This window comes from Lottia gigantea (assembly GCF_000327385.1).
Source record: "Lottia gigantea unplaced genomic scaffold LOTGIsca_59, whole genome shotgun sequence".
Taxonomy (NCBI): domain Eukaryota; kingdom Metazoa; phylum Mollusca; class Gastropoda; family Lottiidae; genus Lottia; species Lottia gigantea.
Window position 1 is genome coordinate 275,494 of NW_008710013.1, and position 22,683 is coordinate 298,176.

The 22,683-nt window shown below is 34.6% G+C and overlaps 4 protein-coding genes across 4 annotated transcripts; 1 reads left to right on the forward strand and 3 right to left on the reverse strand.

Moving 5' to 3' along the window:
• Nucleotides 1-1,098: 1,098 nt before the first annotated feature.
• Nucleotides 1,099-2,463, reverse strand: LOTGIDRAFT_166528 (hypothetical protein; the record flags this gene model as incomplete). The annotated part of the gene is made up of 1 exon (XM_009063602.1): nucleotides 1,099-2,463. One exon carries the CDS (start codon nucleotides 2,461-2,463, stop codon nucleotides 1,099-1,101), a length of 1,365 nt encoding a protein of 454 aa, XP_009061850.1.
• A 1,044-nt stretch (nucleotides 2,464-3,507) lies between these two features.
• LOTGIDRAFT_166529 (hypothetical protein) lies at nucleotides 3,508-6,377 on the reverse strand (the record flags this gene model as incomplete). Its single annotated transcript, XM_009063603.1, has 3 exons — nucleotides 3,508-4,282; nucleotides 5,348-5,351; nucleotides 5,993-6,377. 3 exons carry the CDS (start codon nucleotides 6,375-6,377, stop codon nucleotides 3,508-3,510), a joined length of 1,164 nt encoding a protein of 387 aa, XP_009061851.1.
• A 2,041-nt stretch (nucleotides 6,378-8,418) lies between these two features.
• On the reverse strand, nucleotides 8,419-8,955 carry LOTGIDRAFT_166530 (hypothetical protein; the record flags this gene model as incomplete). Its single annotated transcript, XM_009063604.1, has 1 exon — nucleotides 8,419-8,955. One exon carries the CDS (start codon nucleotides 8,953-8,955, stop codon nucleotides 8,419-8,421), a length of 537 nt encoding a protein of 178 aa, XP_009061852.1.
• A 1,526-nt stretch (nucleotides 8,956-10,481) lies between these two features.
• Nucleotides 10,482-11,393, forward strand: LOTGIDRAFT_166531 (hypothetical protein; the record flags this gene model as incomplete). The annotated part of the gene is made up of 2 exons (XM_009063605.1): nucleotides 10,482-10,518; nucleotides 10,759-11,393. The coding sequence occupies 2 exons, from the start codon at nucleotides 10,482-10,484 to the stop codon at nucleotides 11,391-11,393; spliced, it is 672 nt and encodes a 223-aa protein (XP_009061853.1).
• Nucleotides 11,394-22,683: the final 11,290 nt, after the last annotated feature.

Below are 22,683 nucleotides of genomic sequence, written 5' to 3' on the forward strand. Positions count from 1 at the left end.
CTGGGCTTGGTTAAAGGAGGTCTTTGGTAGCTGATCACGGTTGTTGAGGCCTACATGAAGAATAATGGTAGTAGGTTTGGAATCATGGTCGTATGATTCCAGGATTGACTGTATGTGATGGATTTGGGCACCGGGGTAAGAATGTATTTCGGTGCCTGAACTGGTTTTGGTAATTCGATTCAGGTTAGATGATCCAATTATTAAGGTAGATTTCTTTAGAGCAGGTAGTTTCCATAATGATTTGTCCTTGGTTTGGTGATAATACGGTTTGGTAGCGGATATAATGGTCGTCGACGGTGTGATTGGTACTGGTTTGATAGTTGTTAGAATTTTAGCATTGGGAACGGACTGGGATCTGGTTCGAGGGGGGGAAGATCTTGATACACGTCTCGACTTGGATGGAGACTGAGGGGTGGTTTGCTGGTCCAAAAACGCACACAAGGAAGAAAGGTTGGCGGATCCTGGATCACGTGGTGAAGATTCAGATGGTGTGGAAGGGGAAGACGAGTCTGAAAGTGAAAAGAGAAGGGGTGTGCCCTCTCTACGAGAGCGTTTACCTATGTCTGCTGGACTAGGAGAAGAGTTTTACAAATTCTTTTTCTTCTTCTGGTAGAAACGGTCTTCCACTTTCCGCTCTCGGATATTCACTGTCTAAATCCGACATGGCGGAAGCGTATAAACCGTTAGCATCAAATGCCATTAGTTTAGTACATTCTATTTTTTAAGTCTCGAATGAACCTCCGTTTTGTCTTTTGTGCTTGCGCTGTATTCTTTGAATAAATCAATTATGTTATTACTTTCAAGTTCTGTGTCACTGTGTGTCTGTGTGAAATATATTCCTTTAATACGTTACAAATTTCATCCATTTTGTTCGTTTCAAATGATTTTCTATTTGCCGAAACTCTTCCTCCTTTAATAGATCGTCTGATAAAATTTCTTATAAAAGGATTAGTGTGCGAATAAACTTTTTCTATATTTTCTTTTTCAGTATGTTTCGCAACCATTCTAGTAGTTTCATACCATTCTTCTTCAACCATTTCTTTATCGTAATGATATAAATAATACCAACCCTTTAAAGATAAAGATGGAGCCGTTAGATTATTGGACATATTCTGGTTTACAACTTCTTTCATTACTTGGTTGTATTTTATCAAACAAGCTCCCAAACAGAGAGTGTCTCTCTTGGCGTAAGGTTCCCATTCGTGTCTCAATTCCTCCCAGTTGTCTTGCGTGTATTAAGCGATATCCACGTCGGCAATCTTTCTCAAATTCGCGGGAAGAATTTCCCCATGCAGCCAAACTAGATTTTTCATGTTGATAGGAACATGTGAAATTAATATGTTGTAAATAATTACCCTTTATTTCTTTCTGTCTTTTCCATTTTTTCTGTAAATCTTCATCTGTGAATGGATTAGATAAAAGAAAAGATAGAATTCCTCTGGGTGTTTTTAAAGGGCAATGCGTTAGTTTTTTTGTATTTTTAAGCACGATCCAGTTGTCGAATCCACTGCCGTTATGAGAAATTAATATTAATCTCTTTCTATCATATTGACCTAAATATTTCAACATTTGATCTATACAATCTGTACCTACAAATATTTCTACTAGTTTATCATTAAATTCTTCTGGAACATTATCAGTAAGAAATATATCTTTTTCTAACTTTTTTCTTAGTTTTTCTAAATTATACGTTTCGCAATCCCAAGCGAATAACGCATCATCACTCATACTTGAAAGCACGTTTAGTTTGAGAGGTGAAACCTGTGTTACTGCGTTATCATCTCTACACGTTTTCCACACCTGTTCGTAATTGTCTTCTATTTCTTGAATTTCCAAACTTTTTTGGCTTCTTCTAATCAGACAGAAATGCGAGTTGTGTAAGTAAAAAACCCAATCTAATTCATCATGTACGTCTCTGGGGTGAAAATGTCTGTTTTTGGGATTATAAATTTGAAACGAAGTGTTAAATTTCTTGTTGAATTCCTTCATTCTAGCACAAGTCATCACTCCTTTTCTATTTGCTTTTGAAAACCCGTTGATGTATTCTTGAAATTTACACGTTAAATCTTTGTTCAAAACACGATTGACGCATTTGATAAAACAGTGACCATCTGTAGGTATGTAACAATTTTCACCTTCGTATTCATTTATCTTTTTAAGTAGATCAGTTCCTCTTCTGCCAACTCTCGATCTTTTTATTTCTTGGAAATTGTCTTTCATTAAAATTATTTTTCCTGTAAAATACCAATCGGAAGCATCAGATTTTTTGTCCATATTTGAAAAGATATTGTGAAAAGTTTTGGCATTGAAACCGAGGAGTGACATGTATTGCCTGTGATTCCCTTCCTCGACTATCTCTCCATCTATTTTAATTTGTCCTTTGAATGTTTTAAATTTATCAGAGATAACATCGGAAAATAGAGCGTTTTCTATCAATGTTTCATCGTGTTCGATTTTATTCATATTTTTTATATATTTTTGATTATTTCTTTATTTTGACCGCTGATATTTCTGTATGGAATTTATCAAAAATTTCATTGAATTCTTCTAATTCTTCAACTGTTATGTTCTTGTCTTCTCTCGATCTTTCGAAAAAGATGTACAATTGATTAAGATACATATTCAAGATATCCGTTTTCTTTTTATAATGAGCTTTCTTTTTGCTTGTGATGAGTGATGAGATTCCAAGAGGTCGTTTGAACGGCTGTTAATGCAGCCAATATGGTTGCATGTATTGCACTGTCTTAACTTTATTTTCAACTCTTCTTGTTTGTCTATCATGTATTGTTGTCTGCTTTCGAGTTCCATTTTTTAAGTCGTTAAATTAAGTGAATTTCCGATAAAAAGAACGACGGAATATCGTATAAAGCGTGCTTGTTTGGCCTAGCATTATTATATTTGCGGGTATTAAAAGTAAAAACATTTACGCGTACTAACGACATTTCTTTTTTCGTATGGTCCTTTTTAAGATGATAGGAATATTTTCTTTTTTCTTTTTCGATGTTTATCTTGGCTCTAAAAATAAAACCACCACCTTCAAGGATGGAGTCTTCGGCAAACGATAAATACACTATAAACTCTCTTTCTTGTTGACTTTTATGAACATCGATCGAGGTGTATTTTTCACCTAAAGCGAAATACAGTTTTACGTATTCAAAGTCTGTTGTTCGTAAAAACTCGTGACTGCTCGATTCTATTGATCCGTGTACGTGTAAGCGTCGTGGAATTTTGACAATGTTGGTTGATGGTGGATTTTCCGTCTCCAATATCATATCTAAATCTTTGATTCCAATGTTATCCTTATCATTTTCTACTTCCATTTTAAAGGTGTCTACATATTTCCCATTTTTCGTTTCAATTTCCTGATCCCTTTTATCAATCAAACGTATGTTCTCTTCCAAATTACCATCATTGAATAATGAAATATGTTTGACGGCCTTACCGGTTTGTTTGAAGACTACTTTATTGACTTTAACCTTCATGGGAAACTCTATTTGAATCAGACAATTACCTCGAAAATGAAAACGCTTCCGTTTCGCCGATATCGAATACGTTTTTAGGTTCTCCGTCTACGAGAGAACCCACTTTTATTTCTGCTTTGAATCCGTATTTGTTTGATTTATAAATTTGGTCTTTTTCATCGAAGACAGTGTGACTTTCGAATGGAAGATTGAAATAATACGACTTGTCCGTGACAGTACCTTCTAATTTGGTCAACGTTCTCTCTTGTCTCAAAAAATCGTCATGAATTCTAGATACTAAAAGATTGACATGTTCTTTAATAGAATTTTTCATATCATCTCGAAATTTATTTTGAAGAAAGTTTTTAATTACACCCACTTCTTTTTCTAATTCGTCAGTGATTTTATTATCCAAAGCAGTCAATTGTCGTTTCAACGTATCTTTGTCAATGGGAAGTGCGTTAATTATATCTTGAACATCTGATTTTTGCTTCGCTTCTTTTCGTTCAAATTGGATATCGAATTTTGTAACTCGGTTTTGTCCACGGTCTTGTCTAGTTCTGCTAGCAATTCGTTTTCTTTCCAAAGCGGTTAGTTTTTGTTTCAATCTATCCTCGTTTACATTTGGGTTATCTATTAAACGTTGGACGTCTAATTTTACCTTCGTAATCTTATCATCTAATTTAGATATTAAATTTTGCAACTGACTTGTTTTATCCACTTGAATAAGACGTTTCAAACTCGTTAACTCTTGTTGTAGTTTGGGTTCGTCCACAAGATTTTTAATATTTCGTCTGAGGTATCTTTTCACGTCAGTTATTCTATTCTATTATTCAACATGGTCCTTATCTATTTGAATTTGATCCAGTAAATATTTCTTGTTCACGGCATCGTTATCGTTACCTGGAAACTTTAAATTAGTTATTTTGAAATTGTTCATATCGATATCCCCTTGTAAGGTGTCTCCGATTTGATCCACGAAAAAAGGTTTCGCTTTGTTTATAAACGCCGTCATGGGATTTTTAGATTCTAGAGGTAAAGACCCTAATCCAAACTTGTTTGCAATTTTTATTGAGTTAAATTTATTATAATTTCTTCAAACTTTTCTCCCAAACTCAACCGATATAAAACCCAAAGCGACAGCTGTCCACACAGCTTTTGTCCTGGCATTTGAATTTGAAACGTAGAACATTTGATTGTTTTGCTAGTCAATTTCGTTATCTCTTCTGTCGGTTCTAGACCGAAAGAATCAAAGAAATAAAAGTTATTCGAAGAATTTTTGTGTAGAGCAGAGTGATGAACTCCTTTTTGATCCGACATATGAATGTTTGTGATCGCGTAAAATTTACCTTTCTTGTATTTCAGTTCATCAATTTCATCTCGCATGCAATAATAAAACGGCGATACGTTCAACTCCTTGGCCCATTTCACAAGTTGAAAATTTGTGGTCGTGTCTTTTCCGTATTTATCGAGAAATGCATTCATTTTTAAGTTGATTTTTTGAGGTGTTATGTTTTTCGAAGTAAGCGGTAAGTATTGCTGAAGACCCAATTGACGAAATATATACGTAGTTTGTGTCTGAAAAAACTTGTATAACATTCTGATAAAACACATTCAATAATATTTTGAAGATAAATTTACATTTAAATTTAAAAAATTTTAATTTAAGAAAGCGTAAATGTTTGTCGACATCTTAATTTCTTAACCTTTCATCTAAATCTTCATTTTCGAGATTAATTTTTAAAAGTCAGTTTTTTGATGTTCATTTTGATAAAACCTTCCTATGATTTGTTCTTTGTCTTGATCGATCAATTCATACGTGGGAGGTGATGTGGTGTTTACTTTATCAACGATGAATATCTCGTTAGTCCAATACCCGACGTTACCTTTCTGAAACAATGATTTATATTTAAAAATACGAACTCGATCTCCAACTTTGAATTTGGGTTTAATATTCAAATTGCTAATCTCGTTTTCAAAGTTGTTTCGAGTGTTGACGGACTTTATGATATTTGGGTTATTCGAGGCTTGCGTTGGCGTCACACCTATAGACGAATGTATTTTGTTATTGTATTCGTCGACAACAACTGGTAATATTTTAAGCCATTTTTGAGATTTCAATTCCGTGAATTTCTTGAAGAATTTGCTTTTAAGAGTCTTGTTGAATCTTTCTATCACTACGGCCTTACCTTCGTTATGCGTGCTGTAAATTTCAAACCCCAGAGATTTCACATTTCTGTTGTAGAATTCGCTTCCTTTATCAACCCACAACTTTAGGGGTCGTCTGTCGGATTGTTTCATTATGGTTTCGAATGCTTGTTTGGCAGTCAGACCCGATTTGTTTTTCAAGGGAAAGACCCAAGCGTAACTCGTGTATATGTCGATCACCGTCAAACAATACTTGTTCCCTCTCTCGACTGGCATGTTGATTAAATCGGCTGACCAAATTTCATCTTTATCAAAAACTTTGACTTTGAGGTAATGTTTGTTTATTCGAAATTCTTTGTGAATCTCGTCTGCTATGCCCATACCCAATTTCAATTTTGCCTTCAAAAGATTTATGATAAGAGCCCTCTGTAATTTCTCTTTGAAAGTGGGATAGGGAATATTTTCGAGTTCGTCTATCATTTGTTTGTCTGCTTGGTGTCTGAATGTTATGTCTTTGTTTCTGTACAGTATGTCGTGTTTGAGCGCTGCCGCGTCAACTCTATTAACGGGTTCTTCCCCTGGTTTGGGATTATCATTTTCGTCCAATCGTAGATCTAACCTAGTGCCTGGACCTGTATAATTGTGCCCTGGGAGATGTTTTTCTCCGGGATATTTTGCCCATGGGAATCCAGGAAGAGAACCAAATGACTTTTTAATGTCTCCCGCACCGAAATACGTTTTAGGAGGATGGACATTTATTAAAAACATATTTGTTCAATAAACACCATATATTTTTAATACGAAAGATTTAATACAAGGAGAAAGCGATAGAAATGATTCACTTTATGAAATTTTTTTTAAATATTTGGATAATATGTTTTCGGATTATTGTAAAAGTTTCGAGGAGAAAAAAAAAGAGACTGATAAAAACCGTCTACAACCTGGACGATTAAGAAAACAAGGAAGCCATTTTAATATGTATAAGGGGCGTTTTAATATGCTCTGTCTTTTTCATTAATTATTCCATCTAATGAAGGGATACTAGGAATCTGTTTGAGTTATTTTAACAGTTCAAGATGTCGGACAAAGGAATCTATCTTCAAATTTGTTTTTTTGAGATGAATTACTAGTGAATTTCTATGTTGACCTATATAGTCAACAATTCCGTATTTACTTCCTTGTGTGATATGTAGTCTCTCTCTATATATATATATCATCTCCAAATCACTCCAGATTCAGTATTTTTAACAGTTCAAGATGTCGGACAAAGGAATCTAGCTTCAAATTTGTGTTTTTGAGATGAATTACTAGTGTATTCTATGTTGATCTATATAGTCAACAATTACGTATTTACTTCCTTGTGTGATACTCCAATTCACTACAGATTCATTATATCATTTTCATAATATTTTTTGGAGTTCTAACAGATATAAAATTCTGTGTGAATTCCAAATTATTTAATCTCATCATATAATCATATCATTTTCATGATATTACTTGGAGTTCTAACAGATATAAAATTCTGTGTGAATTCCAAATTATTTAATCCCATCATATAATCATATCTGTAGTGATAAAAATTACATGTACCCTTTGTTAATTCTCTGAGACTTTCGAATATACTTTTCGCTCTGAGAATTGACCTTAAAGGGGTATTGACAAAACACAAGTAAGAAAAATATGGTCTTGTTGACTTTATAGGTTTAATATGGACTCTCAGCCAATCATCTCATAAACATTAAATTTGGAGAGAGATTTCCAATGTTTGATCATTTTAAACTGCTGAATTTCTTTATCTGTAGTGATAAAATTTCATGCACCCTTGTTAATTCTCTGAGACTTTCGAATATACTTTTTGCTCTGAGAATTAACCTTTAAGGGGAATACATGAAGACTTTCGAATACTTTTCAATTAGTAGAATTACTACCAAAAAAGGGGATTAAGTTCAATACCTAATTGGAGGTGGTAATAGTTGAATTAATCACAAAAAATATGGTTTTGTTGACTTTATAGGTTAATATGGACACTCACTCCATCATCTTAGAAACATTTAATTTGGAGAAACAGTTCCACTGTTTGATCATTTTGAATTGTTGAATTTCTTTTTCAGTTGTTCCCATGATTCCCTTCTACAGAAAGAATAATTGATAGAAAAACACATTCCATAGCCCTTATTCCATCAAAATAGCTTTCTTGTTTCAACATATATATTAAACATACATAACCAGTCCACGCTTTATGTTTACAAAAATTAATTGTGGTCTGAAATAAAAATAAAAAATTCCAAAGAAGAGTTACCTCGCTTTGATAAAGGGAAGGAAGTGTTCATAAAAAACCAGAACACATCTATCCAATAATTTTAAAACCATTGACTTTTTTTATTAGGCATTCCTCTTATATGTTATTTCCTCCTGAGGAAATGAGGGATTTGTTGTTTCAGACAAAATTGGCCACTTTGGGGATGAGAGATGTTAGCGCAGAGAAGAAACCGTCTCCTTCGAATTTTTTTTGTTCGTGTTTTAAAATTAAAGACATTTTTATTTTTTAATGCAGATATTTTATACTGTATTATTATAGTGATTCTTTTCTGTCGTTTGGGTAATTTATATAGAGTCTGTTATAATACAGTTTGGAGGAATCTGTTATAATACATTTTTTAACAGTTTGAGGAGTCTGTTATAATATATTTTTAGCAGTTTGGGGAGTCTGTTATGATACATTTTAACAGTTGTGTCTTTTCGGATATGACGCATTGAAAAAGCTGCGCATGCACAGAAGTGAAATGCGCCATATCCGAAAAGACATATACTACTTTTTTCTTCGCTTTTTCCGCGCTTTCTCGCCTTTTTCCTCGTCTTTTTTTACCCTCGCTTTCTCGCCTTTTTCCTCGCCTTTTCCCTCGTCTTTTTTTACCCTCGCTTTCTCGCCTTTTTCCTCGCTTTCTCGCCCTTTTCCTCGCCTTTTCCTCGCTTTCTCGCCTTTTTCCTCGCTTTCTCGCCCTTTTTCCTCGCTTTTTCCTCGCTTTCTCGCCTTTTTCCTCGCCATTTCCCTCGTCTTTTTTTTACCCTCCGTTTCTCGCCTTTTTCCTCTCTTTCTCGCCTTTTTCCTCGCTTTCTCGCCTTTTTCCTCGCTTTCTCGCCCTTTTCCTCGCTTTCTCGCCTTTTTCCTCGCCTTTTCCCTCGTCTTTTTTTTATCCTCGCTTTCTCGCCTTTTTCCTCGCTTTCTCGCCCTTTTTCTCGCCTTTTCCTCGCTTTCTCGCCTTTTTCCTCGCTTTCTCGCCTTTTTCCTCGCTTTCTCGCCCTTTTCTTCGCTTTTTCCTCGCTTTCCCGCCTTTTTCCTCGCCATTTCCCTCGTTTTTTTTTACCCTCACTTTCTCGTCTTTTTCCTCGCTTTGTCGTCTCTCGACTTCTCGTGGGCGAGAAGTCGAAGGTAATATGGTCGCAGCCGGCTTCCATACAAAATGTATTTAAGGTGTTCACTCTACAGACTACAGTTTTTGGTAGATTGGGATTGGTTTATGATTTTATTGTATTGGCAGGGACGATGCATATTCATATTTATGTGATGATTTGACAGTGTTAACCAGAACGTTCAGAAAGTCATATGCTACATCTTGTGTTCAAAGTGCAGACTACAATTTTCATTATAGTATGTGAGATGCAAATGTACGAGATATAAAATTCTAATTAGTTTATATAACTATTTACTATTCCAGAAAAAACTGTGTGCCCGAAATATTTGTAACAGATGCCCAATTGGTTACTATGGAGATACATGTCAACATATTATAAAAGGTAATGTCTAATATATATTGGAATTTACAGGGAGTCATGAGAATAAAGTGCAATTTTTTTTTATTATTCATCCAAAGTTAATTTATCTATGGCAAACGCCATACAATTAACTGTTTAGGAACCTGTATAACCAATGTATCACGAATACGGGTTTTGACATTGTCTAATTTACCCTTATTAAACTAAGCCCACTACACTTTGAGATTGGTGCTATCTGAATCGGGCCAAGGAGATCAATAGAACGGAAATGAGGTCATGAAAACAAAATACAACATCCCTTTGGTACTGTCCGTTTGAAGAGATAAGAACACAATCTTTTCAATTTAATATTCCAAAGTAAGGTTTGATTGTCACTCGTCTTCAATTGTTTCGATTAATCAAAATTGACACGCTGCTTTCGTTTTGTTTACGTCATAACGAGTGATTTGTTTTGATTGACTGAAATTTTACTACCAAGACAGCATTTTGATTGGACAATTTTGACTATGAATACGTAATTTTTCTCACTGGAGGAAGTATGACGAATGGGGGCGTGGTTTGCACACGATGTTGTATGTCGCGCCTAGATCAAAATTCTTTTTAAACAGCCAAAGTGACCTGTTCTTGATTATAATATTTCTGAGCAATTTACTAACAGTATAGCATTGCCGCGAGCTTGACCAAGGAATTATCATCCTAGATTTCGCGGGAGAGAAATAGACTACCAACTTTTCAGCAAATTAATTAGTTATCCGATCACTATCATCTTTGCCAAGTTCAAGACATCCAGAAATCATGATCCTCCAGCTCACCAAGATCTTAAAATCGGACATTCGTGAAAATGAATAAAAACTGTTTTTTTTTCATTTTTATTAATTTTTTTTTTGTTGGTTTCTTGATTAGTTTTATTCAAATTCATTAAAAATCATCGTCTGTTAACTCGGCACATCAATACAGTCAAATCTGCGTTTGATTGTTTAAATGATACTCCGCCATATATAGACATATATATATAGAGAGAGCAAGTGAAATGTCTAGTTTGGAGTACATTTGAAGGGATTATGAGATTTCCGAAGACTGTTTACAAATATTCGAGACATGGCTAACCATGCATTTTATTTTGTCTTTTTTTACGGTGAAAATTCTCAAAAACTAGCGATCCGATTTTGGATCGGAGTAACTCCCTTGAAATCCGTATATCACGTCTGAGGAATTGGGTAGGGCCAGATTTGCTTGGCTAAGCAATGCCCATTACTGTCTCAAATAAATGTTGACTTTATCTAGGTCTATAACTCAAATCACGGTAAATTTTACTTTCTCTGTGTAATTATGAAAATATATTTCATCTGAATATTTAGTGTTAATTTTTTTCCAGATTGCAAGGATGGTAAACAGAAAGGAGTAGTTCCCGAATCTAATTTGATATCATATATTCGACCAATTGCACACGGACCAATTCTTCTTGTGAAATGTAATTTTTTACGAAGTATGACTATTATACAAAACCGCGACAAAAGATGTAATGAGGTGGACTTCAATAGAAATTGGCAAGATTATGAAACTGGATTTGGTGAAGTTCATGGAGAATATTGGCTTGGTTTAAAGCATTTTAAGGATATCAATGATAACAACCCTTCACTTCAACTAAAATTATACTTTCAAAGATGGAGATTATTTTTTTATAGTTTTAATTTGTCCAATGATACTGACGGGTATAGATTTCATTTCGATAGTTATATTAATTTTAATAAGAATCCCACCAATATGTCTTTGATGAGTGGAGTCAAGAGTATGAGTGGTCAACCATTTTCTACATTTGATCGCGACTATTTCATTCACGGTTGTCCTAACAGGTTTAAGGGTGGATGGTGGTATTTAGATGATTCCGTTTGTTCTAAGGCCAATCTAAATGGAAATCACAATGACGTCGATTTGGAAGCGGAAATTCACTTTTTTGATGATGCTGACATAAGACACATTCCTAGTGAAGTTCAAATCAGAATCAAATGAACGTTAATCTATTAATCTATTAATTAATGGATCTCTCGCACTTTTTTTGTCAAGCAATAGATCAAGGCCAACATACAAAGACAGTATTCTGCGACATCAGCAAAGCTTTTGATAGAGTCTGGCATACCGGTGGTCTTTGTCACAAACTTGATACTGCTGACAAAGACCAACTGTTCCTGATGGTTTTCTGCAGGCTTCTGCCCTTGTACCGCTGCTGTTTTTGATGTATATAAAGGACATTGTCAAAAATATAAAATCAAATACAATATCCTACTCTTTGTCGACGATACGAACATGTATATTTATAAGAATTGAGGACCCGGTGGCATGTGCGACTGTCCTGGATAATGACTTAACAACTGGACAAAGACCTGGCACTTTGCACGAAGAAAAGCCCTCTTTTTCCAACTCTTAATTTAAATTATATACCTATTAAGGAAGTAATCTCCCACAAACACCTAGGTATGTCTTTTCAAAAAAACTGTCAATGGGATGTTAACATCAAGGAGATTTTAACAAATACTGGTAGGTTAATCAACTGAGATCCACGAAATATCGTTTAAATAGAAAATCACTCCATACCATCTATACCTCAGACATATGCTTTAGAAAACGTACAACGTAGATGCACTCAGAACTATGTGCTAAGGAGAACTAGCCATGAACTAATTTACCAGGAAACTGGCTTTACCACACTACAGGAGATACGAAGACGTCATATTAAATAAACCATGTTGTATAAAATAATTAACAATCTTACTCCAATCTGTGTCTATCTAAATTAGTCCAATTTGAATCTAAACCATAAAACCTCAGACGTAATAACAAACTTCAAGTATATCAGTGCAGAACCCAACTTTTCTATAACTCCTTAAAACCGTCAACAATGCGTGAGTAGAATAACCTACAAGAAAATATTAAAATTGTCGACTCAGCAATTTTTTTAAAATCAAATCTCATGATGAAAACGTATCCTATTCATTTTTATTTGGCGACTGAAAATATCAGATTCTACATTTCCGTCTGCGCCTTTCCTGTAGTGATCTCAATGCCCATCAATTGCTTCGTCATATTTCAGACAGTCCAACATGTCAGCGTGGTCATCAATTTGAAAATACTGACCATTTTCTTCTACAATGTCCCTTACATTCAGATGCTCGAAACAAATCCATTCTACTGATTCAACCACCTCACTTGAGAAATTTACATTGCATCTTATCTGTCTTTTTTATTTCTAAATATTAGCAGAAGGTTTTAAGATTCAGTCTATGCTAAATTTCATTGTCTTTCTATTCCTGTATGAATTCTGTTCTCTATACCTTATGTGTGTGTATGTTCATTTACATTTACATATTTGCATATATGTATTATAATTTATATTTTTTTATTGTATTTAATCTATTTTGCAATTTTTGTATATAAAGAAAAGGGTCATATAGGTGAAAGTCTGTTCCCCAACCCATTTCTTATGAATAAAATATTGTTTAGAAAAAAAAATGAACATTAAGCTATTCATCCGTGAAGTGGTCATCTTGATCTATGCTCCATACCTTATATAACATTTTTACATGTCACACCATCCAATATCAAAACTGTTATTCAATAATGGAACATTAATTAATGACTGTTGGCACTGTTGCCTAAGCGTTTAATAATCATTCCACCAAGTACGAGTATTTGATGCCTGGTAACATGAGAACAAGATCTGATCTTGGAAAGTAAAATCATGCTTATGTCTTGTTCTATAGTCGTCTGTTATTGTAAGGTTCCTAATTGAAAAAGCAATAATTTCGTTTAAACGAATTAATTATTTCGTTAAAACGAATTAATTATTTCGTTTAAACGAATTAATTATTTCGTTTAAACGAAATAAATGATGTTATTTCGTTTAAACGAAATAATTTATTCGTTTAGACGAAATAATAAATAAATATGTTCACAATTGCGCCTTAGGGGCTCCGTACAACAAGTACTTTCGGCATTGCATGTTTTTAACTAGGAATTTTAAAAATGTTGTTATTTCAAAGTGTTTAAACGGAGTTATTATTTTATGAAAAGATTTTTAATATCCCTATATTTTTATTTATATATTATGCTATTCTAAGACATGGTATTTGTGCGACACCCCAAGTAATCCGAAATGCACAGCAGTGCTGGTTTGAGACTAAATCAATACAATTTTTTGAAGGCCTAAAGTTAGTTTGGTGTCTGAAAGCTTCAATACCACACTAAATAGTGGGAACAATCATGAAAAATGTCAATGAGGAGAAAACATTCTAGTGACTTATCGTAGGCTTGTCGTAAACTTGAATTTCAATTGTACATCTTTGTTTGGGCGTTAGTCAAATCGAAATTTAAGAAAAAGACTGTCAGTAACCATGGAAACCAATTATCCCTCTTTTCCCTATAATGGTTTTAATCTTGGGCCTACCCATCGTTTGTGTTCGGTTCCCTCCCTTGAACTGTTAAAATTGGACAAAATGATTTCCATCCGTTACCTCCCCTGAACCTTCATTTCTTTTTACTTAATTTTCTAGACACTAGAAATACTTACTCACTTATGATTTTTGGAGCCACGGTGGCTCAGTGAGTTCTAATTCTAGGAAACATCAGGTGAGGGGCCTGAGCTGGGTGGGTTTTAAAAGCCAACCGCCTGCCGCTGCCAACCGGCATACCGGAGTGAAATTTATATCGACGATTCTGTTGGATTAACAGGAGGAGCATTCGCAGAAGTATTATAGTCTACGTCAAGGATTAATTTTGAAAAAATTCTTATTGGTGGAAGAAAGATTCCTTGGCCTTGATGCTCCATGTTCCCGACGACAGTAAAAAGTTAAGGGAAGTAACTCTGAAACAAAAAAAATTAAGAGGTTTTTGTACGTTTTATTGTGTGCCCCATTTTATTTTTAAAAGAGATTATTGCTATTTTAAACAGGAATTGAATCAGAAAATGTTAAGGAAAATATTAATTTGTTTCGTTTCATTTTTAAAATAATTTTGATTCCATAATATTGACGTCAACAAAAATTCCGTCAAATTGAATAGTTCCGTTTTGTAGTATGAAAATCTACGATCCTTAAATTTAACAATGCTCATTTTAGCGCCTTTTTTTTCACTCCGGTATGCCGGTTGGCAGCGGTAGGCGGCTAACTTTTAAAACCCACCCACCTGAGCTAAAGCCACACAGTTTTTCTGGGAGCCACAGGTCATTCTTTTAGTATGTAAAATGCTAAAGAAAAGATTGAAAGTGGGCGGTCAAACTCGGGCCAGCCTTTTTCTGAGGGCCTCCCCTGCTACAGGCTGTGCACGTTAAAGATCCCTCGACAGTTGGAATTCGGAAAAGAGCAGGTTATTGCCACTGTCCTGGCAAAACTTCCCTAATTGCACCCTGCATGCTGTTGCCCGTCTTCATTAGCCCACGTGGTTCGAAAAGTAGGACTTTAAAGCTCCATTCAATTCATTTCTCACTTATGCTATGATTATACTCCCTAATGTGAATTATTTCCTACTGGGAACCCAACCCGAACACTCCTAGGAAACCTCATGACGCAATTCCAAATGCGAAATTGCCGAATGTGAATGCAATGCTTGACATGCCGAAACGTAAGTCTCCTTGGCGCCTCAAGGTTCCTTTTCCATAGGATATTTTTGTCTGCTCTGTACAGTTAAAAGTTCGATCAGTTCGTTGGTGGATATCGTTTTGAAGCAATTTACCATATTCTGATCAGATGTTGTATCAATTGAACGATATCTGCAAGTGAGGTTAGTTATAAAATGATCTTGTTGGAGAAATAAAACCAGTCTCAAAGCATGTCCGTCCGTCTGTACGTCCGTCCACAATAAAACGAGTGGTATATAACCAATAGTTGAATGGATAGAGGTCGAGGAGACTTACACATCGGTAGAACTTTCAAGGTCATTCAAGGTCAAGGTCACGACGCTGTCATCGTTGCGTGACAATTCAGGTGATACTGATATGATGACTTCATTATTAGATTATCTCTGAAATTTCACTTTGGGTTCCGATTCATCGACACGCGAAATCGGTCCTATCGAGCGTTTTGACGTTATATTCCAACTCCAGGGAAGCCAAAGAAGCAATTGGGTGGTATCGTTGGACAGAGCAATTAGTCAGCTACCGGAACCATGTGACTCACAACGTGGACGCCACGTGACGTAGAATTTTGTGGAAGAACCCCCATGGGGACGAAGAGTCAAACACAAAGATTTGACTTTTAATGTCATAGGAGGTCAAGGTCAAGATCACAAAGTTTCAACAGTTACTGTCCTCCACTATTAATTGAATCTAGCTGTATATGAACTACAAGCGGCTGAAGTGAATGACATTACCTGCATCTTATTACTGTGACCAAATGACCGTGTGACTTGTTTACTGTGAGCAAATTTGCGGTGACAGAATTTCCTGTGACCTAATTACCGCGCCCCGAAAATTTTACGTAATAATTCCATGGCAGGTCAATGTTCACTTTTGAATACTTTTGATCTGGTCATAATCCATGGTGCAACAAACATAACATTAACATTATTTGCCCTAGAAATTGCGCGTGTGGAAGTGCAGGCAAGTGCGATGTTTTACTCATGACTCGCGTCGGTGACAAAGACAGCTCTACTGATGTGTTGTGAGAGAAATGTCACGGCGCGGATTGTTTTAATGAACTTGTTTTCTAAAATTTACTGTCCTAGAAGGCGCGTAAAGAAGAGAGGAAGCGACAGGGGTGCATTACCTCCTCTTGGATTTCTCTTTTAAAGCTCGAAACAGAACTTGTTTTACCTGCTGTGAAGAATACTCGTGTAGACAACAGAATACGTTTGAGATCAAATTTTGTGACTAGTTTGATCAGCAAGTTATCTTTATCACTTGTTGTTCATGTCCACAAGTATAAAAGCTATAGTGCTTGTTTGAACGTTTCTTGGCTCCTGAATAGCATACTGTACTAATTAAATATATTCATATCTATTTTTATATGTATGATATACCATCTACAAATTGTGAACGTTAATCGATTTTAATTTCGATTAATGCTATTGACCAAGGCAATGAAACTGCGTGAGAGAGCATTATGCTCAGGATAATTTAAACGATTTAATTACTCAAAGGCGTCTATAATGCAATACTTCCAGAACCAGTGGTTAGACAGTCTTAAAGTCCGTGGTTCGCCATTTTTGGGTGGTTGAGGTTTGACAGTTGTCGTCTGGTATGGAGACAGGAAAGTTTGCTGCATCTCTGAAAGAGGTTTTAGGCCTTTTTATATGATATCTGATCCGCTAAACCCATTTATATTCGTAAAGATTGATAATTTACCCCTCTACACCCTTCATTTCACGTCTGTACGGAGTACAGCTTTGATCGAAAAATTAAAAATATAAAACACCCGCAGATAAATGTATCAAATATTAACCGACAAAACTTGTGGAGATTGCCAATTTGTTTCGGTTGTAAATAAATCGTTTGAGACATGTAGATCAAATATGCTTGATAATTCTTAAAACGGTAAGTCCTAGACTATATTATCCTCGTCGTAGACAAGAGAAGTCTTGGCGTCAGAGATTACGCCTGTGGTTCCGTCAAAGTTTTTTTAACTACACTAATTGCGCGTGCGCAAATAAAAGTTCAAGGGTCAAAGAGTCACGTGGTACTAATAAAATGAAAATAACGGTGATGCCAAACATAAAATTACAGTGACTGTAAAAGTAATTTAGTATATGTTTAAAGAAAGAACACATGGTTTAGTGCTTTTGACTCTACACCAGCCGACAACTGTCAAAAGAGCTAACAAAGGCTTGAATAGAGGAAGATGTTTATACTATAACAGATTAGATTAGCTGAACAATTCCGGTTAATACGAAAAAGGTACGATTAATCTCCGAAAATGGCGAACCATGCCTTTAAAACAGAACGCCTTATCAGTTGCCTAGTAAAGACAAAGTTTCAATCCCAAAATCGTTTCAAGACCAAAATCCACTTTTCAAGCATCACCAGGTGTCTTTCTTTTAAATGAAAATTGATCTAAATATAGTTTTATAACTGAATCAATTATTTAAAGGATTTTTAAAATAAATTATTGATGGATATTGAATATATGGGAGTAAAATCTTTAAAAATATGAGAAGATGTAGATGTACCATACCGAGAAAGACAGTGTACTAAACTCGTGGGAAAAAAATATTACAATTGGGTACCATTTTTAAAATATACTAAATCTGAATCTTCGAATATTAGAGCCACTGGTACCACCTTTTCACTAGTTCCGGTAACAATAAACCTTTCAGTAGCTTCCCTTGTTTTGTATAATTTATATATAATACTATCCACATATGTTTCACGACCAAGCTAAATGTGATCGCAGCACATATGCGGAGCGTTCAAAAGTTTAAATAACGTAACTTTTACAATGGACAAATCAACGAATGTTTTTTCATTCTGTTGAAAATGTTTCTTGTGTTTATGAGCATGTAGTTCAGTTTAAACTAATAAACATTCAAATGATATCTTGGAGCCGAACTAAACACATTTCTATCAAGTAAAGAACGTCATAGTTTTGGATGCTACTGTTTATGATATTTGTTGAGATAGATTGCCAATATTCGACACGGATCTTTTTTCGATGAATTAAACACAAACATAATACACAGGTATTTAATATCATTTATAGCCCGAAACAATAATTAATACACTTGTTTAATCAGTCTTTCAAATACATTTTGAAGGCACTTCAAACATAAGTTTAATTGATCATCGCCACTTTTTACATGAATATAATATTGATATATTATGCGAGAGATGTATAGTTGTTGTTCGATATTCTTTTCTTTATACTCTTGATTCAATTTAAACAATTAAATGTCACATGGTAAATATTCCCTGGAATATAGATAAATTTCATCGACGAGTGGTCGGTCGATCTTATCATAAATGATTCAGTTTAACCCTCACAACTAAAACAAACAATTGTGTTTGCTAGAGCTACGAGTCAACCCAATTTGGCCACTTGTTCATAATATTAACCGGGTAACAGATCCATTAAGACTGTTGGCTCCGTCATTAATTTATTATACCCCTTTACAGACAATTCATTTTCTTCTTCCATCTAAAGTTTTCAGCCTGTTTTTTATGGTTTCTTTGGGTTTTTTTTTAATATAAGATGTAAATATACCGTGGCCCATTGGGGACATTTGCAATTTTTTTTATTTTTCGACGTTTCTCAGTGGTTTGAGAGCAGAAGAACTGCAGAAAACAGGAATTGAAATTGTGAAAATTCGAGAAACCGACAAAAAATAGAAGGAATGGAGGGAAATAGAGAAACTTTAATTAGAAAGATGACACAAAATACATAAAAATCACAAAAATTCATAAAAACAATAATTAATCAAAATCGTAAAAATAGTTAAAACATGAAAATTAAATTTTCCAAAAATATTATGAAAAACACAAAAAATTCAAAGTGACAGAGTCAAGTGACAGAGATTGTAGTACATGTAACAGAGTGTGTAGTGAGAGATTGTGCAGTGACAGAGAGTGTAGTGAGAGTGTAGTTAGATAGTGTTGTGGCAGAGACTGTAGAGACACGGAGAGTAGTGACAGAGTGTAGATGCAGTGGCAGAATGTGTAGTAACAGAAAGTGTAGTGGCAGAGAGTGTAGTGCCAGCGAGTGTAGTGACATGGAGTTTAGTAATAGGGAGTATAGCGACGGATAGTGTAGTAAGATAGTATTGTGGCAGAGAGTGTATAGTGATAGGGGGGTAATTACAACTTTACAAACTAGTAATTATACCTTTACAACTTGTAATTACATCTTTAGAAACTCGTAATTACACCTTTATAAACTTGTAATTACAACTTTACAAACTTGTAATTACACCTTTAGAAACTTGTTATTACACCTTTACAACTTGTTATTACACCTTTACAACTTGTAATTACAACTTTGAAATAAAAAATATTATCAATGAATTAGGCCCTAATAGGCTTTCGTAGTACGCACTCTATGTTGACATTTAAATACATACCAAAATTTAAAAATAGCGATGCCCCATCGTAATAAGCCCACTTTTGTAATGGCAGCCAAGTCGTCCGCGAGGTCGACAAGAACTATCAGTAAATGAAACATCTGTCGAAAACCGTGCCATCAAGAATGTTTACAAAATTGAACGATTTTTGAGAGTTTACAACTACAAGTTAAAAATTGAACGCGTTTTCAAAAACAAGGGCATCAATTCATATAAAATAATGTTTGATTGTTTTCATCATTGGATGACATTAAACAATTTCACCAAGTGTCATCAAAATCCATCAAGAATTGTGCCTCCTAGAGTGTTTACAAACTAAAAATTAAACGCATTCTCAAGAAAAAGAGCAATAACTCATATAAAATAATTTTCGATTATTCTAATTTTGGACAGGATTCAACCTTGGGTGATAATAAACAATTTCACCAAGTTTCATAAAAATCCATCAAGAATTGTGCCTTCCAGAGTGTTTACAAACTAAACATTGAACGGGTTCTGAAAAACAAGGGCAATAACTCATATCAAATATTTTCCGATTTGTCTGATTTTCAATTGGGTTCATCCTTGAATGGTTACAAACACTCACACCAAGTTTCGTCAAAATCTATTAAGAAACCAGCTCTCTATCGTGTCCACAATGAATTCAAGAACAAGGGCAATAACTCATCATAATAAATATTTTTCGATTGGTCTGATTTTTAATAGGGTTCATCCTGAAGTGATTACAAACACTCACACCAAGTTTCGTCAAAATCCATCCAGAAACCAGCTCTCTATCGTGTCCACAAACAATTCAAGAACAAGGGCAATAACTCATAGTAATTTTTTTTCGCTTGGTCTGATTTTCAAAAGGGTTCATCCTTGAGTGATTATAAACTCTCACACCAAGTTTCGTCAAAATCCATCAAGAAACCAGCTCTCTTACGTGTCCACAAACAATTCAAGAACAAAGGCAATAACTCATAGTAAATATTTTTCGATTCGTCTGATTTTCAATAGGCTTCATCCTTGGGTGATTACAAAGACCCACACCAAGTTCCATCCATCAAGAACCCAGCTCTCTATCGTGTGGACAGACAGACAGACAGACAGACAGACAGGGGGCGATGACTATATACGCCCAACATTAATGTGTGGGCGTATAAAAAGATCCATTGAGAATAATAGGGCACAGAATGAGTACACAAAATCGTAAAAATAGTGAAAACATGAAAAATTAATTTTTTCCAAAATATTATGAAAAACACAAAAAATTCAAAGTGAAATCGCAAAAATTAATTTCAACCGCGGTTGAAATGTATTACCACCACGGTTGAAATTAATTACCACGTTGAAATAATTTCAACCGTGGTGGAAATTAATTTTTGCGATTTCCCTTTGAATTTTTTGTGTTTTTCATAATATTTTGGAAAATTTAATTTTTCATGTTTTAACTATTTTTACGATTTTGATTAATTATTGTTTTTATGAATTTTTGTGATTTTTATGTATTTTGTGTCATCTTTCTAATTAAAGTTTCTCTATTTCCCTCCATTCCTTCTATTTTTTGTCGGTTTCTCGAATTTTCACGATTTCAATTCCTGTTTTCTGCAGTTCTTCTGCTCTCAAACCACTGAGAAACGTCGAAAAATAAAAAAATTGCAAATGTCCCCAATGGGCCACGGTATAAATAATAGTCTTCAAAACTACCAGAATTAAGCGAAAATCGCGTAATTCCTTTAAAATACCAAAAGCTTTATCATTTCACATTCTATTGCTTTAAGTCTTTTCCTTGTCAGATAGAGTCTCAAGAAAAGACTGAGTTGTCATTTTAATTTTCAAACGCGGATAATTCTGACACACGTGTATTTAGGGGCTTACATTTCGACAGTGGGATGTTAACACTCTTACTGATCGGCTTAACTGATTGGCTAAACGGATTGCGAATCTATCTTAATAAATCCAGAAATAATACATACCATATTGATTTGATGATGAATTGTGAAAGAAAAGAAAAGTTTCACACATTTTTCGACGCAACATATTTGTAAAAAATTGATTGATATTTTCATTGATTAGTGTTTATGGTTGCTTTTTCAACAAAATAAAATGTATTTCAAAAATTTCTGTACTGTCGTCCTATGAGTGAGCATATGTCCAGGAAGTTTAAATTTCCCCTATCTAAACTATCAGGTTCAACTTCACCGCCTCTGGGTCAATCATCAGGATTAATTGGTACGACAATTACAAATATTGAGAATGAAAAGAACATACATCTTGTCATATTGTAAATCGAATGTTTGCTCAAGGCATCAATAACGATTCCAAGAACATGGTAACCCTAACATTTTAATTAACAACCAATCAACTTTTGGTATTTTATTTAATCAATGTAACGCAAGTATTATTTCGAACGTTTCAAAATCTGAACTTCCAATTCCAATGTACTGCTCGTACAGATATGAAGTGTATTCTGATATTCTTCATAAATTATGGTAAGATCACTTTTATTTTTATTTTTATAGATTTCGAATATTTCAGAGATAAGAAAAAACAGTGGTAACAAACAGTACACCACCAATTTGGAATTATGAATATATGAGACCTATTTCATATTTTAATATTTTTTTTATTATGCAGTACAAAATTACAGAGAGTACACCAGGGCCAGATATTGTACTTAGTGATTAAAAATTATATAAATATAATGTTTGAAACAATAAATTTTTTCCTTCTTTATTAAACCTCGTTTCAGTTATTTTCATTGGTTATGGGCAAGGGACACTACAAAGCCCAAGTAATCACACTGAAGCCTCAGAGACATGTAAAAATCAAGGTCGGTGGATTGCGACACCTCTTTTTATAGCAGATGAAAACTACATCAGAAATATTGTTCAGTTGAATTCAACTGGTAAGTTTTCAAGTTACTCATGATAATTTTAGAAGCAGTTTTATAAATTCCCAGAATGCTCTGCTTCTGTTTATTTTCTGGCTTGAATATTACTGATTTAAGATAGAAAAGTATAACTTTTTATACGCCCACATGGAAATGTGGACGTATATTGCCGTCGCCCCTGTCCGTCGGTCCGTCCGTCCACATTGCTTCTATGCACGATAGAGGCTACAGTTTTTATCTGATCTTGATGAAACTTGGTATGCATGTATATATTGATGAGATCTCGGTCAACTTCGAAATCGGAATTAATCGGATGAATGGTTTCAGAGTTATGGCCCTTGACTTAGTATAAACGCTTTGAACAAATTTTGCTTGTAGCCATGATAC